General features: G+C 55.3%; 1 protein-coding gene across 1 annotated transcript in view; it reads left to right on the forward strand.

The window, feature by feature from the left end:
- The first annotated feature begins 4,360 nt into the window (after nucleotides 1–4,360).
- The window catches only part of PEPD (peptidase D), a 109,597-nt gene continuing 98,632 nt past the window's right edge, over nucleotides 4,361–15,325 (forward strand). Inside the window, exons 1-3 of the mRNA XM_087826797.1 lie at nucleotides 4,361–4,427; nucleotides 11,006–11,189; nucleotides 13,072–13,199. Of these exons, the coding sequence (XP_087682923.1) occupies nucleotides 4,411–4,427; nucleotides 11,006–11,189; nucleotides 13,072–13,199 (329 nt within the window). The 5' untranslated portion in view covers nucleotides 4,361–4,410. The remainder of the gene's footprint in view (nucleotides 4,428–11,005; nucleotides 11,190–13,071; nucleotides 13,200–15,325) is intronic.

Raw genomic sequence — 15,325 nt, forward strand, 5'->3', positions numbered from 1 at the left:
GGTAATAAAGTTACACCAATGAATAGCCCTGCACAACATGGGAAATATAATAAAGGTGAAAGCAATAAAGGGTGGGGAGACGAGCCGCTCTGCACCAATACGACCGTGACTTGTAAGAAATAAAAGTAATTATCACCTGCCCAACCTGGCCAGCCCACCGCGTGTGCGCAGAAGAGAACCATTTCAGAACTTTATTTCCTATATTGAATGTCAATAATTGGACGTATTTATAAGTCTCTCTGGAAGAAAACAGCTTGTGATTTCAAGATGAGAAAACAGTCATCCAAACAGTGAAAAACAATATATTCCCCATTTTCACACACACACAAAGAGCTTGTTGCTGTTGATGTTTTTAAGGTGCTGTTGGAATGATTTGCCTTTCCGAAGCCACAGTGCCATTTCTCATCTTGAATTGCCTCGCAGACCCTGGCAAAGCACTCAGCGGGGACCACTCCATCTGAGGCGGTGACGGGTGCTTCCTAGGGAGGGCCCTCGGCTGCTGCCTCGGCTTTCCTGGAGGAAGGTGGAGACTCGGGCAGCTGGGCCAGGGGAGGAGGGCAGGAGGAGAATGGCGTGATGTGGGGCTCCTCCGGGGCCTGACCGATGGTGGTGACAGATGTGGTGTGGTCCTGAAGGAAAGGGCAGGCCACGCTGGCCTCAGGAGTTGGAGAGCTAGGGCTGCCGCTGCTGACACCGCAGAGGCTGAAGGCTGGGATGGGAATGCAGCCTCCCAGGCATTTCATGTCCATCACATTCCTTCTGTGCCCACTCGGGAAGAGGTCAGGCTAGAATATGCCCCCCCCCCCCATCTTACACCCCACACACCTACACCTCTCTATCTTTCTGTTCAGTCCATTTGGTGCTGGTTTTCTGAGCCCAGTCTTCTGTTCTCAGCAAAAGCAGACAAGCAATCACAAAACCCTCAACTGACACTCCCTGTGGGGCTTCACCACCTGCAGCTGGGGCCCCCATGTAGTGGGTGCAGAGTCTTGCTGGATCTTTCCAGATCTCTCTTCCAACCCTCCTGAGCTCCCTCCCTAGACACGGGCCTGGACCCCATGCCCAGAATCTCTCAGTTAGTCTCCACTCATCACAGTAAGACAGAGCAGTATGTACCCCTGCCGTCGGCCCTCCCAGATGGGGGCTCCTTGGGGACAACACTGAGGGCTCTTCTTCCTCTTCTATCCCCAGATCTCTAGGGCAGGATCTAGGCCCTGATCCCTCACAGTGTGGCCAGTCACAGAGTGGCTTCATGGGTGACAGCTCAGCAGCCAGGGGCAGAGCAAGCCTCCAAGCCACCTCTAGTGTGGTCCCACAGAGCCTTCCAGCAGACCAGTGTACTGGTGTGCAGCAGAAGATGGATGGGATCCATGTAATGGCTCTTCCGAGGACACCTCTGGAAGGCCCCAAGAGTGGCTCATGAGTCAAGAGTCTAGCTGGTCACCACCTCTGGGCCTGCCATCTCCAGGCAACCAGCTGTCAGCTGTGTCCAGGGAGCTGCAAGAGCACATGGCTAGATCTAGGGGGCTAAGCAGAGCAAAGAAACCTGGCAGGACACAGTGTCACAGGGACAATGGGAGCCACATTTCTACTGAGCCTCGGGCTGGGGCAGGGCACTTGTAAATGTTATGCTACTCTGGCTGCTGGGTCCGCTGAGCACAAACACCTCGCGGCCACTTGTAGGTGACTAGAGGGGAGACTGTTTCAGTCAAGGGCCTGTGACCTCAGAGGTATCGCCGCATGAGGCCTGAGGATGCTGCCTGCCGCTCTCTTGTTGATTTACACACTTCCGCTCCAACTCTCTAAAATCAATCTTTCCCCAATTGCCTTCCAGGTCCCAGCAGTGTCCAAGGCCTGCCCTGCATGAGTAACTATGAGTCTTCTTCCACTCCCAGGGCCACTTCTCCTGGAGTCCCTGCCAGAGCTCTGATGGGGAGGAGTAAGGAGTGGGGGCAGCCCTCTGTGCCAGGCTCATAAACCACTGGCAGGACAGGCCCATGGTCCAGACAGGCCTGGGTGGGCAGGAGTCATGGGTAGGGCCTTCCTATTACTGCTCACAAACAAGAGTGCTCCACTCAGTTGGTAGGTGCCCTCCCCCTATTATTTATTATTATTATTATTTAATCCTCACTAGAGGATATTTTTCCCATTGCTTTTTCAGAGAGAGTGGGCAGGAGAGAGAGAGAGATTGAGAGAGAAGAGAGAGAGAGAGAGAGAGAGAGAGACATTGATTGGTTGACTCCCACGCTCACCCCAGCAGGGCTGAGCCTGCAACAGAGATATCTGCCCTTGGCCAGAATCGGGCCCGGGACCCTTCAGTCTGCCGGCTGGCACTCTAACCACTGAGAAAACCATCCAGGGCCCCTTATTATTTTATGGATGTGTAGAATAACTACTTCATTTTCACATTAATAAATACTCAGAGCTGGCAGTTAGCTTAATTTTGACATATTTTATGTAAAAAAATGGTAGAGGGGCTGTGATTAGCTGGGGAGCAGGTTTTCTTTTCATAAAGGAGCATGAAAAGTACATTCTGCTCGCTCTGGGTTATTTTTAAAAAGTGTCCCTTATTAGGGATCAAAATTCTTTAGATGAAGGTAGAGCAACAGCTTAATGGGGGGCTCAAGATCTTGGGGGCACAGGGCCGGTGGTGGGGTATAGGGCATTATACCTCTGGTCTCCTCTATGGACACTGGCAAAGGGCCATTAGACCCTCTCTCTGGGGTACTGCCTGGAGGACAGAGACCCCTGAGAGTTACAATGTGTAGTGGGAAGGGGGAGGTAGGCTGGGGTTCCCTTCTTCCATCACCTCTCCTTGATTTTGTTTGGACACGCCACCTTTCTCCTCAGAGCTTTGGCCTCTTTGGCTGTGCCATGGGCTAAGGGTGCCTGGATGTTTGCTCAGGAAACTCTCCAGCAGTCCCCTGAGGTGGGTACCATTTCCTCCCACCTGACAAATGAGGAAGCCAGGGATGGTGCTGGTGACAGCCCAGTGGGTGACAGCCCCCTGGAAGCGGCCATGTGGCGCCACCCACTCTGCTTATGGTTTGGCTCCATTCTTCCCCCTATTTAAGGGGCCTGCTCTCTTCCCAGCTTTGTGGAGACAAACAGCAGCTGCTTCTCCATCTCATAGCCCCTGGTGTCCTCCATCCCCCAGTCAAGCCATGGTGACCCACATTCTTGTCTTTATAAAGAAACAAGACGCACCCCAAACTCAAACCCTTTAACTAGAAGTTACTTTTAGCTTTGAAACAGCTGGGGGCTGGGATCAGGAACCCTAGGGGCATGTGCTGGGGCCTACCTCCTGTCCACACACATTTGCACACCATCGTGTGGCCCAGGACCCCAAGGGTACCCATCCCCCAGCACTGGGCCCCTTTCCTTCACAGAGTTAGTGTGGGTGACTACTCAGGGATGTGACTACATGAACTTGGCCCCTGTGTGAGCTCAGGCTAGTTACCAGCCTCTCTGGGCGTCAACAGAATGGCATTCAGGACAGAGCCTACCTCACAGGGCTGCTGTGAGGATTCAATGAGCTAACATTTGCAAAGGATTGGGGCACAGTAAGTTGGCAGTAGTTGTTAAATTACTATTATTCTAAGGCACCTGTAGCCCGGTTGCTTTCCTGGAACATCTACTTCCCACCCCCCTCCCTGATACCCCTCTGCCCAGCTCTCAGGAGGACCCTGAATCTAACACCAATGCACAGAAGAGCAGAGGGGGATGCCCCGGGGTAGATTCTCCCTCCTTAATTGTACCCTCTGTGTGCCTACTTCTCCCCAGAGATCCTCACTGGCCTTCCTGCCTCGGGGTCCCCCTTCATCCTGCAGCTGAGGAGCTTGGAAAGGTCCCATCAGACATAATGCCCCAGCCCCACATTCAAGGCCCTGCAGGATCTGACCCTTGCTTTTACCTGGAAGGCCACACCTCTCTCTCCCACACGCTCTCCCCTGGACACTGAACTTTTCTGTTACTCCAATTGCCCCGTCCTTTGCTGAAGCCATTTCCCTTCTGAAGCAATAGCTGCCACCTCTGGCTCACCCCTAGCTTGGGTCAGGGGCTCCCCCTACCACGGTGTCCTTTCAGGACCGGCTGAGACCCGAGGTCCGGAGCTGCTGCATCAAGGTGCCCACAGCCTCCAGACACGCCCCCAGTTATGCAAATATACCTGCCCCTCCCCCAGGCCCCGCCCCTCGCTGCAGCCGGGAAGCCTTTGCGCGGTTACGTCCTCTTCCTCCTCCAGGGCTCCACCTCTCCCGGTTCGGTGGGGCTGGAGGGGGCGGGTCGGGGATCCCAGGCCCCGCCCACGCCCCGCCCATCTAGTCCGGGCCCCGCCCAGGCCCCCCGCTCGGGGGACAGGACCGGACTCAGCTGATGCCGCACTTCACGTGACGCGGGAGCCGGGCGAACATGGCGACTGCCAGCAGGTGAGTGCCGCTGCGGTCCGTGGCCTTTGCCCGGCGGCGCAGAGAGGGGGCTTGGGCCTCCTGGCCGGACAGTGGGTGACAGTCGCCGCCGGGCGCTCTGGGTGGCCGCGCGCGGAGCACGTGTTCGCTCGGGCGGCCAGCCGCGCCTTCCGAGTCGGGTGCTGCGCCGTGCCCGCAGCTCCCCTCCCCGCTACCCCGTTAGTCCCCGTTGTGCGGCCGAGGGGGGGCTCGGGTCGACACGCGCGCTCGCGGCCACGACCCTCGGACGGGAAGGCGGCGCGTTGCCAGGGCGCTGTGGGGAGGCGGCAGTGCTGGAGAGGGCTGGGACTCTGCTCCCCAGCGGGGCGCCTCCCCACTTCCTTCGGGGCCGAAATGCCACCCCCTTAGAGAAGCCTTCCCGAAGCACCTATTCTACTTTTTGTAGTCCTCTCACGACCTGATAAAGTATATATGGTACATATATTTTTACTTGTTTCTTGTCTTTCCATTTAGAATGTACGGTCAGGGCCTTTCTCTGGTTCACTCCTGAGCCTCACTAGTACAGTGCCTTGCGCACAGTAGGTGCTTCATAAATTCTGCTGCATGAAAGAATGAGTGGGAGAAAGTGTGGACAGATGGGATCACACTGAAACACTGGAGATAGTGTCCCAGATAAGGGAACATCTGAGCAAAGGTTGAGAGACAAAGGTTGAGAGTTCAGCGTGTTCTGGCAACAGGTGTGTTTCTCCATTCTGGAGGGTGTGGTGCCCCAGATGACTTCTCCAGACTTTGTCCTGAGGGCCTGAAGCCCTTTAAGGTTTTAATCTGCCCAGATTTGCTTTTTCAATGATCACTGCCTTGGGCTGTGTGTGAGTTCAGGGGGAGGAGAAATACTGGGGACTGAATGTGGGCTTGGTGCTGGAACTAGGAGAGGTAGTGGTAGAAGAGGGAGAACTGCCCCAGATACAAGGGTGGGGATTGAGATCAGAGTGGGGGAACTGGTAGACTGAATGGGAGGTGTGGAGAATGGCAATAGAAAGTGGCCCCCTCTGTTGGTCCCCAAGGTTGGAAGAGCTTAGGACATACAGACCAAACATTTAGTGGGCATCTGCTGTGTTCCAGGAATAGCACTTACCCTACCCTTAGGTGTTCACAGACCACTGCGGCAGATGGACACATGGGACTCTGTCATCCATCTGCCTGCTTCTGGTCTTGGTGTGTGCCATGGAGGGGCACGAGTTCTGAGCTCAGGGAAGAGTAGGGGTAGGCTTCACCCCTCAGGCAGAGAACTGTGCGTGCAAAGTCCTAGATGAGTGTTAAGGAACCCAGGATCAGATCCTTGAAAATCCAGCCTGTGATCCTGTCTTAAAGAGCAGAGTGAGCAGTAGGTGTAGACCAATGCCTGGATGTGGGTCTGTTATCCTAATATCTGGGCAGGCTAGGAGGTCACAGGGAATTCCAGAGGCTGCATTTGGGTTCAGGGGTTCTTGCTGGTCTGAGGCTTGCTGCTTTCCTGAAGGTATAGAGGAGCCAAGGTGGTGACTGGATGGTGGTGAGCCTGGAACTGGCTGAATCCTGGAAGGAGGGATTTTATAGCAAAGCTGAGTCTCTGGGCCATGGGATGGGATGGGCAAGGTGGGTAAAACAGAGTGACAGAGGTCTAGGAGAGGTGTCCTTTGGAGGGAGACCTGAGCCTGATAGGTGCAGGGAACTTCCAGAGTTTGACAGGGCCTCCTTGGCAAAAGCCATCCCAGGCTGGTATGGGGCTGCCCTGCTGGACCCCGAGCCTGAGGTCTAGCTCCAGCATCTTCCTTAAGGGAAATAAATTCTGAGTGTGTTTCCAGCAAAGCTCGGTGCCCAGCTGCACACATAGGACAGATCAGGTTGTCCTAATGAGGCACCACATCATCAAGTCATGGCCACGGACTCCCTGGGAGTCAGATTTTGTGGCCTTTAGAGTCCTACCAGAGCCTGGGCCAGCGGAGGCCATGAGAGTCCCTGGGATGTGTTCCATGTGATTTCGGGCAGTGCAAGCCCTAAGCTAGCATGTCAGGTTCAAGTAGAAACTTGAAATACTCCTCTGGGGAGTGTGTTAGGTTGATCTTGCTCTGTCTGGGCAGGGACTTCAAGTCTGAGACAGAGGGTCCCACAGCCCCCAGAGGACCTGCTCTGAGGTCACCCCCACTTCATTCTCTGGCACTTGGTGGGAGGGAGCCCTGCCTTCTCCTTGAGCCATGCCTTGAGCTTTCCACGGACAGAGTTGAGCCTTCTCCATGGCAGCCAGACCTGCCTGCATCCACGCCCCTACATGGCTCTTTCTTTTCTTTTCTTCCCTGTGCCTGTCCTCCTGCTGGCCCTGAAATGTCCTTTTCCTCTGACATAATTGTTCATATACTTGCAGGCTCAGCTCAGACGGTTCCTGGCCTAGAAGCCTTTCCTGACCCACCCCCCAACCTCCCCACTCCTGACCTCCAGTAAAGACTTCCTGCTCAGAGCTCCAGAGTCCGTGTTTTTCCCTCTGGCAGGATGCTTTCTCACATCTGCATGCCTGCCCATCGTGGGTGGGTGAGGGCTCCCTTCCTTCATGCCTCTGCTGGCATCCCTGGAGCCCAGGGACCGGTTCAGTTTGTATCTCCAGCTGTCATGTGGCCACCTGTGATTGGTGCTGGGTGACATGGTGCTGAATGGAGAAAAGGGGGAATTGTCCAACACACCGACCTGCTTTCTGGGAGGCTCTTAGTAATTGAGGAAAGGAGCTGCAGGTGGGAGGGGGACAGAATTTTGAGTAGGATGAAGAAATATCTTCAATTCTTTAACTGAATGACTCCCAGGAGCTACTGCCCAGAGAGCCTTTGTCCAGAAAGAGGCTGGGGTGAGCTGCCCTGGGTGTGTACCTGTTGGGTCATAGATCACACTGGAGTCAGCATTCTTCTGGAGAGAAAGTATCTGGAGGCATCAGGTTGCGGATCAAAGCTCGGTCCCACCCTGATACGAACCTTGTGCCCCTGGAGAAGAGGCATCAGGCTGATTTTGGGGCTAAGGTAGGGGTGGGTCTGTGGGAGAGGTACTAGTCACTGAGCCCCTTTACCCTCCCAGCCCTTCCCAGGCCTGGTCCATACTCCACACAGTCCTCTCTCAGTCCCTGTTTGTGCTTAGACACCCCCCCCCCCGTCCCTCCTCTAGAGAGAGGGAGACAGGGTGGGAGCTGTTGACCAGCTGCCTAGAGGCCCCTCTAACCAGGGTGAGCAGGCTGGTGTCGCTGACAGTCACCCAGCGGGCCTGGTGCCAGGCCTAAGCTGGAGGCTGAGGGTGAGGAAGCAGGCTGGTCCTTAGTGTGGCCCCATCCAGAAGTGGGCAGGAATCTTGTCTTCAACTGTGCTATGGACTGCATGGGCATCAGCGAGACCTTTGCACCCTCCTCAACATGGTGTTTTTAATGCATGAAACAAAATACAGAGGATTACAGAGAAACCAGTTATATTGAAATACTGTTATCAAAATGTTAAAAATAAATTTATGGTATAGTAACATATACTTCTTTATCAACACATTAGGTAATAAAAACCACAGGTCTAATAACCACCTTAGTTTTGAAGTAGTGAGAGCAAAAGTGATATTTTGAGATACACTGGCATCAATGATATATGAAAATACTTGTGATTTTTGTTGGTCATAGTCACACACTACGGATACTGTTGTGGTTAGTTGCTTACATTAAGAAAATTTGAATGAGAGGTTAGGGAAAATAAACATACAATTTTTTTCCCATCCAAGTAGATGGAGTCCCTAAGTTCTATGTGTGAATCCTGAGGGGTCCATGGGCCTTGGGTGAGAGCCCCACAGGCAGGTAGTCATTGAGGGCAAAGGAGGAGGTGGTAGCTCAGTACCGACTTGGGGGGATGGGGACAATTTAGAGATAGGGGAGTGGGGTGCAGGGGTAGCAGGATCACCCCTTTCCTAGGGGCTGTCCCACTCCTGGTCACTGGCTGCTTCCTGGGCCCTGGTGGTCGGTCGGTTGACCGGGTGCAGGTTCGCCTGTGGGAGCCAGAGCTTGTTTGTGGGGCTGTTTGGTGCCTGGGAACCACTGTCTGCCAGCCCCTGTTGTCTTCCCTGGGTGTTGCCTGTGCCCTTGGCTGCCTGCAGGAAAGCAGACCTGTGGTGGCAGGGACTTGGGGATGACCTGGCTTTTGCCTTTTAAATTCTGGACGCCAGTAAAAGTTCTAGCAGAAACCAGTTGGAGCCTTTTTATTAGCGTTGCTTTTCCTGGACTCGCAGAGAGAAGTCATCTGCGTTGGCTCTGGGCCCAGCATTCTCTCTGGTGGTTCGGTGTATGCCACGAGAAGTCAAAGGGCATGTCTCTGTAAACCTTGATTCTGGGGTTGCCCTGCAGAAATGAATGACTGTAGCTCAGCAGCCTGCCTGGTGCCTCGGGCTGGGCTGCCTTCCCTGGGCTGATAGGATCAGGCAGTATTGTAGGTTTTCCTTGAGGCAGCAGCAGAAGCGCACAGAGAGGTTTTCCTGTCTTGACGTGGGCTGCTTGGCCCTTGGGCCAGGCCACAGTCTGGGTGCCCTGAGGGATTTAGGCCTTGCTGAAGGTTCAGACTAGAGGAAGCCCAGCCCTTCTGAGGGCCTTCCAGGTGGGGGTGTGGTGGCAGGCCCTGACCTGTTTGAGGAGGGAGGGTGGGCCAGAGGGTCCAGGAGTGGTGGAGGAGGAGATGGGTGGCCCTGGGCTCTGCAGGCTGAGGGTGGGCATTTTCAGCCAGGTGTCCTGGTGAAGCCTCTTGGGTCTGGGCACCTTTGCCTGGGCATCTGTGTCATTCCTTCTGTGCTATTGGGAAGTCTGTAAAGATGAGGTTCTTCCCTGTGCCCACCCCACTCCATGAGCTTTGCTGAGTCGGGGGAAAAGTGTAGGGGGCGTGGCGGACACTGCCAGGATGCTGGTGGCTGCACTTTCAGTTTCTGGCAGCGTGGCCACTGGGATACAGGTGTGTTTATGACTGTCACCTCTGCCCTTTCACCCTTGTGGCTGAGCCTGACAGGAAATAGCCTGACTTACAGGGGGCCCTTGCCCCTGTGTCTACCCTACTGGGAGGGTGAGTGAGGTCCCGTTCCTGAGGGCTCTGCTTTCTGCCCTGCTGAGGCTGACATGGCAACTTCTGATCTGAACAGCTGTGTGTGTGTGTGTGTGTGTGTGTGTGTGTGGCGCCCCATGTGTGACTGTTGTTCACTCAGCAAATATTTATTGAGCACTTGCTTTGTGTCAAGCAGGATGCCAGGTGCTGGGCACAGCAGTGAGCAGAGCAGACCCAGTCTCTGTTTTTTGTTGATTTTTAGAGAGGAAGGGAGAGGAATAAAGAAACACTGATGAGAGAAACATCATCAATGGGCTGCCTCCTGCACGCCCCTGACTGGGGAGCGAGCCCGCAACCTGGGCATGTGCCCTGCCCAGGAATCGAACCGTGACCTCCGAGTTCCTAGGTTGACTGTCAGCCGCTGAGCCATGCCAGCTGGACCTGGTCTCTGTTTTCACAGGGTTTATAGTGGGCAGAGGCAGACCTCAGGCTATGTGTGTTGGCAGAGGACTGTGTCCTTGCAGATAGCCACCTGGTGGATCCTTACTCAGGGGTTACTGAAGAGAGCACAGTGCAGGGTCAGTTTATAGAGCTGTGGGCAGATTAAGAGAATCTAGAAGGGAAGCTGGACAGGAAGCATCAAGGGCTAGAGCTGTAGGAACGGTGGCCCTGTGTGAAGGGACCCAGCCGTCATAGTTCCAGATTCCGCCAGGGAGGGAGCCAGGGAGAGGGTTCTCTGTTCTCCCCCCTCTCCTCACCTACTCTGATCTCCCCCTTCCTGTCTCCTGGCTAAACCCATCTGGATGCCAGAGGCATGGAGAAGCTTGCAAATGGATTCCTCAGGCTTGCCCTGGGCACAGAGCTGGGAGAGTGGAGGAAACCCAGCCTAGTACCAAGTGGGGGCAGAGAGATGCCAAGGAAGACCATCCTGAGAAGGTGGCATTGGGGCCAAGGTGTGCAGGAGTGCCCCTGCCTCTAAGGGTCGCACTGTTACCAGAAAGGGGACCTGGCCCTTGGCGGGTCTGCCTTGGCCTGGCAGGTAATGTGTGGGTTCTTGACTTCGTGCAGGAAAGATTTCACAGGTGATTTTGAGAGCATGTTTAAGAAGGTTGGGGACACTGACACAAGGAAGGGCTTAGGATAGAAGAAGCAACAGGAGAGCCTAGGCGGGGCTGCTTTTGCTCCCTGGAAAGTCAGAGAAAAGGGAGCCTTGGAGACAGGTTCAGGGGTTTAGCCCAGGAGGAGCTGCCACCTGCCGCTGCCCATTGCTCTCCTAGTTGCAAGTATTGTGGGGGTTTTAAAGGCTGGAAGTTTAGGGGAGGTCTTAGGGAAGGATCTCAATAGAACATTCATTAGCTTTCCCAGGTATATTCTTTCAGGGTCGTGGTCTCCAATGATTGGTCAGTGTCAGGGCAGGGGGTCCTTAGTTGTTGCAGCTGGTCCTGGTGTGCCCACCTGGTTTTGCTGTGGGGAGGGCTTGACCCTGCTAACAGGCCTGTGTGGCGGTGTGTGCTCTTGTCTTCGCAGACCTCACTTCTGGCTGGGGAACGAAACCCTGAAGGTGCCACTGGCGCTCTTTGCCCTGAACAGGCGACGCCTGTGTGAGAGGCTGCGAAAGAACTCGGCTGTGCAGGCTGGCTCTGTCGTGCTGCTGCAGGGCGGGGAGGAGACACAGCGCTACTGCACTGACACCGGGGTCCTCTTCCGCCAGGTGAGCCCGCCTCTGCCACTCCCTGCACCTCCCTGCAACTCCAGGCATGTACCAGGCCTCCTGTGGCCATCTGCCCTCCTCCAGCATCCAACCTGGTGGGCCTCAGGCAGCTTTGTTTCCTGGGGGACCCTGAGAGGCTCTCTGAAGGCAGGCCCCAGCCTGGGGACTGAGAAAGCACCCATTTCCTGAGGGCAGAGCTGTCGCCAGCCAGTCTCAGCTCTCTCAGGTCAGGGTACAGAAGGATAATATTCCTAGGGGAGCAAGCAGGCAGAGCTTCGTGGAGGAGGCAGCATTTGGTGTGGTCCCTGAAGGCCAAGGTGAATTCTGACAGGTGGCACTGGGAATGAGTGTTCCACTTCGGGGGATGGTGTCCACAGGAGTGGGTGGCAGAAGGTGGGCAGGGCAGCTTTCCATGTCCAGAGAGAGGTGCAGATGGGGAGGGCTCAGTTCCTTCTGCCTGCAGCTGGGAGGATGGGACTGCAGAGGTCAGGGAAGTGTGTGAGCAGGGTGCTGAGCAGGAGCCGAGCCCTGGGCATTCTTCCCAGCTTGGCCAGTGCTGACCCTGTGACCCTCACCTGGGAAGTGATCCAGAGGCTCCTTGAGGTTTTGGAAACCTGTGGGGCGGCAGATGGCCCAGCTGCAGGAAGCTAGTCTGGAAGTGGTGGCGTTGGCTGAGAATCACTGACATCACTCAGTTCCTACGAACAGAAGCAAGGACACTCGACAGAGGAACTCACTGAGAAAGCCAGGAAGGCCCTGAGCTGGCCCCACTCTTGTTAATCCTAGCATTGCACCTACTTTATAGACGAGGAAATCAAGGCTCCAAGGGTGGAGCTGGGATTAATTAGAACCCCATCTCTGGACTCCAAGTCTCGTGCTCTCTCCTCCTCCCTGCCATTCCCAGAGCCTAGGGGACATGGCCATCCAGCATCCAGGCCAGGGAGGAGGCAGGGGAACATGAAGGGGAGCTGAGTGTGGAGAGGAGGTGAGGCATGGCCTCCCCAGCTGGACTGTCCACCCCACAGGGCACAGACCGGCTGAGATCCACTGCCCAGAGTGATTGCAGTGTTTTTGCTAAAAGCACCTCCTGCTGGAAGGCTTCCCTCTGCCTCATGGTTCTTGCAGTCACAAGCCTGCAGTCTCCTGGTTGCTAGAGACATGGAGGGCTAAAGTTCTTTCTGACTTGTCTTGATGCCTTTGATGTTTACACGTTCTGTGGTTTAAAAACTGCTCTCCTAAATTCAGCTGTTGGCTCCCTCACGGATGTTCTGCAAGGTTAATTTTAGAAGAGCTCCTCCTCCATTTGATATACTTTTCTAACGATATTTCAGCTCAGTGTTTATTGCTAAACACTGAAGTCAGCAGCAGCCCGGGGGTGGGGGAAGGAAGTAAGAAGTCCTGAGTGGAGGAATCCATTTCTGTGCAGATGTCCAGCCTGGTGTCTGAGTCGGTGGCATCTTGCCTGCCTGCGGCATCGGGGCTGCAGGGATTCAGGTAGCAGAGAGGCATATGCAGGGTTGAGCTGGGCCTCTGGTGTTCGTGGGTACCTGTGGCCCTCTGTGCCAATGGGTGTGGCCAGTGAGGTGGGGGTGCAAGTGGGGCTGGGGCATGTGTGTGAAACCACATCATCAGAAAAGGCTCAAAGCAGTGCTGGAGGAGCCAGCCAGGCAGCCCCCTGCCAAACCCTGGAAGGAAGAGAGAGGCAGCCCGAAGCTGGGGTGGAGGGCAGAGTGCTGACGTAGAGGGCAGTGTGAGGCTGGGGGTCAGTCTTCGAGAGCAGCAGGCCTGAGTGTGGTGCTTGATCGGCTGCCCCACCTCCCTCCTTGTGCCTTGTGTTTCTGTCCTGCTGACTGGGTAACCATGGTCCTCGTTTCCTCCACAGGAGTCCTTCTTTCACTGGGCATTCGGGGTCACTGAGCCAGGCTGCTACGGCGTAATTGATGTTGACACCGGGAAGTCGATCCTGTTTGTGCCCAAGCTTCCTGCCAGCCATGCCACCTGGATGGGAAAGTAAGGAGCAGTCTGGGTGATGTGACCGTGCCTGCTGACCTCGTGCTGGCCAGGGGTGGGGGTGCAGGGCCCTCTTGTGGATTGCAAGGAGGGAAAGAGTAGCAAGGGGGAGGTTTAGTGGTCAGGCCCATTGGCAGAGAGCCCTGTACCCTTGGTTGGGAAGGGGTGTCAGAGCTGGAGCCACACACTATGGTCATGTTTGTTTAGAGGTCCTGTTTATTAACCTTGAACTCCTGGACTCCTGCCTTTGTTAAAGTGCCTGAGGCTTTGGCCTCAGTCGACCAGCAAGCACTCCTGCATGGCATCCATGGGAGGTGGCCCCACCCTGGGTGTGGTGGGACTTGGCTCCGGTCAGAGAGGACAACCTGGGCCTTTCTCTGGCCCATCACTAACAGCAGGGCGTTACTGGGCTGCCTGCTGTGTGCCTACCTCTTGGCTAAGCTCCTCAGGGCCACAGATATATAACCTGCCTTAGCCGGCTTACCTGTAGGATGGGGTAGCACTGTTTGAGAAGTGTGGGACCAGCGGCCACAGCCTTGCTGAGACACCCCCTCCCCCATCAGCCATGGCACCTGCAGGCTCCAAGGCCCTTGGCCATGTCCACCTGTCCCGGCAGCCATTCCTGCCTGTTCAGAGGGGTTGAGGCAGAAGCTATACTTAACTGGGAAAGCTTGAGGTAATCAGAGGATCCCCCTAAATGCTTCCCACCTTCCAGTGTGTCATTTCTGCCCAGAGACTGATTGTTCTGGGCTAATGTATAAATTGCAGCCTTCACTGCCTCGTGTCCCTGAACACTCATTACCAGGTGGGCTGGCGGGTCTGTGGCTGGCTTGAATGACAAGTCACTTGGCTGCTGCAGGGACATGTTCTGTGCAGAGGGCCAAGGCAGGCCCCCCACAATTCCTCTGCTTCACGTGCCACCCTCCCCCACCGACCCTTCAGTGCCAACCCCATAGCCTTTATTGGCCTGGCATGTGTCTCTCCTGCTTTCTGGAAGTGAGGGTTCAGCCTTACGAGCAGGTAACAGTCCTGCTCGGAGCCCACTTGGCAGGATCCCTGGTCCTGGGCCTTCGATTGTGCTGTGAAGACTCAGGTCTAAGCAGAATTGGCAGTACAAGAGAAGTGGGTGGGCAGTGTATCTACCTGTCTTGGCCCTGGGGAAGGAGGGCAGGGAGTGGATATGTCCAATCCTGCTGGCCTTTGGGGTAGACGGTTGGGCAGCCACTTAGGTTTTGGCCTCTAGGAGGCCCCTGGGGTAGATGGCATAAAAAAGTTTCCCTGCTGTGTAATGTGTTGCGTGAGGGGGGAGGGAGTGGTACTGGAAGGTCTGCTGCCTTCTTCCCAGAGGGAGGGGCAGGGCACTGGGCATGGCTGTTCAGAGACCACTCAGAGACCCCAGAAGGCGCCGCACTGGCCCGGCCTGGGTAGGATGCGGAAGGGGGACTTGGAAGAGGCCTCTGAGGTAGACTGCCTGCTTTGCCAGAATGAGTCTTGTACCTGCAGAGAAATGGGCCTCAGGTTGGGCCTAGGGCAGGCTGTCCTTAGTCCATTCATTGAGGCTGCCCTCCTGCTAGCTCAGCAGATCCAGGCAGGAGGGGTGGGTGCTCCTGGGAAGATGCTCCTACCTCACCCAGCTCTTGCCTCCCCATACTTTACTGTGACCTTTACTGTCGACTTTTATTTGGTCCCTGGCTGAATCTTGATGACTGCCTGTTTAAAGAGGAAATGGGGCCTGGCCAGGTGTGGCTCTGTGGACAGCATTGACCTATGATCCAGGAGATCACAGTTCGATTCCCGATCAGGGCACATGCCCGGGTTGTGGGCTCGATCCCTAGCAAGAGGCGTGCAGAAGGCAGCCCATCAATGACTCTCTCATCATTGATGTTTTTATCTCTCTCTTCCTGTCTCTGAAATCAATAAAGATACACTTACCAAAAAAAAAAAAGAGGAAATGGGCGCAGCGTGGTGGTTGGCCTATGCAGGCCCCACAGCCTTGTCTTGCTGGAAGCTTGCTTGACAGCTGAGTGTGGCCTCTTTCAGAGTGGGTCTGGCCACTGTTGGGGGCCTCCAATTTCTTATCTCTGGAACAGTGACAATGCCACTGGTGAAGCAGTGGTCACTGTGAA

This window comes from Miniopterus natalensis, chromosome 18 (genome assembly GCF_054644295.1).
Source record: "Miniopterus natalensis isolate mMinNat1 chromosome 18, mMinNat1.hap1, whole genome shotgun sequence".
In the NCBI taxonomy this organism is placed as follows: Eukaryota; Metazoa; Chordata; class Mammalia; order Chiroptera; family Miniopteridae; genus Miniopterus; species Miniopterus natalensis.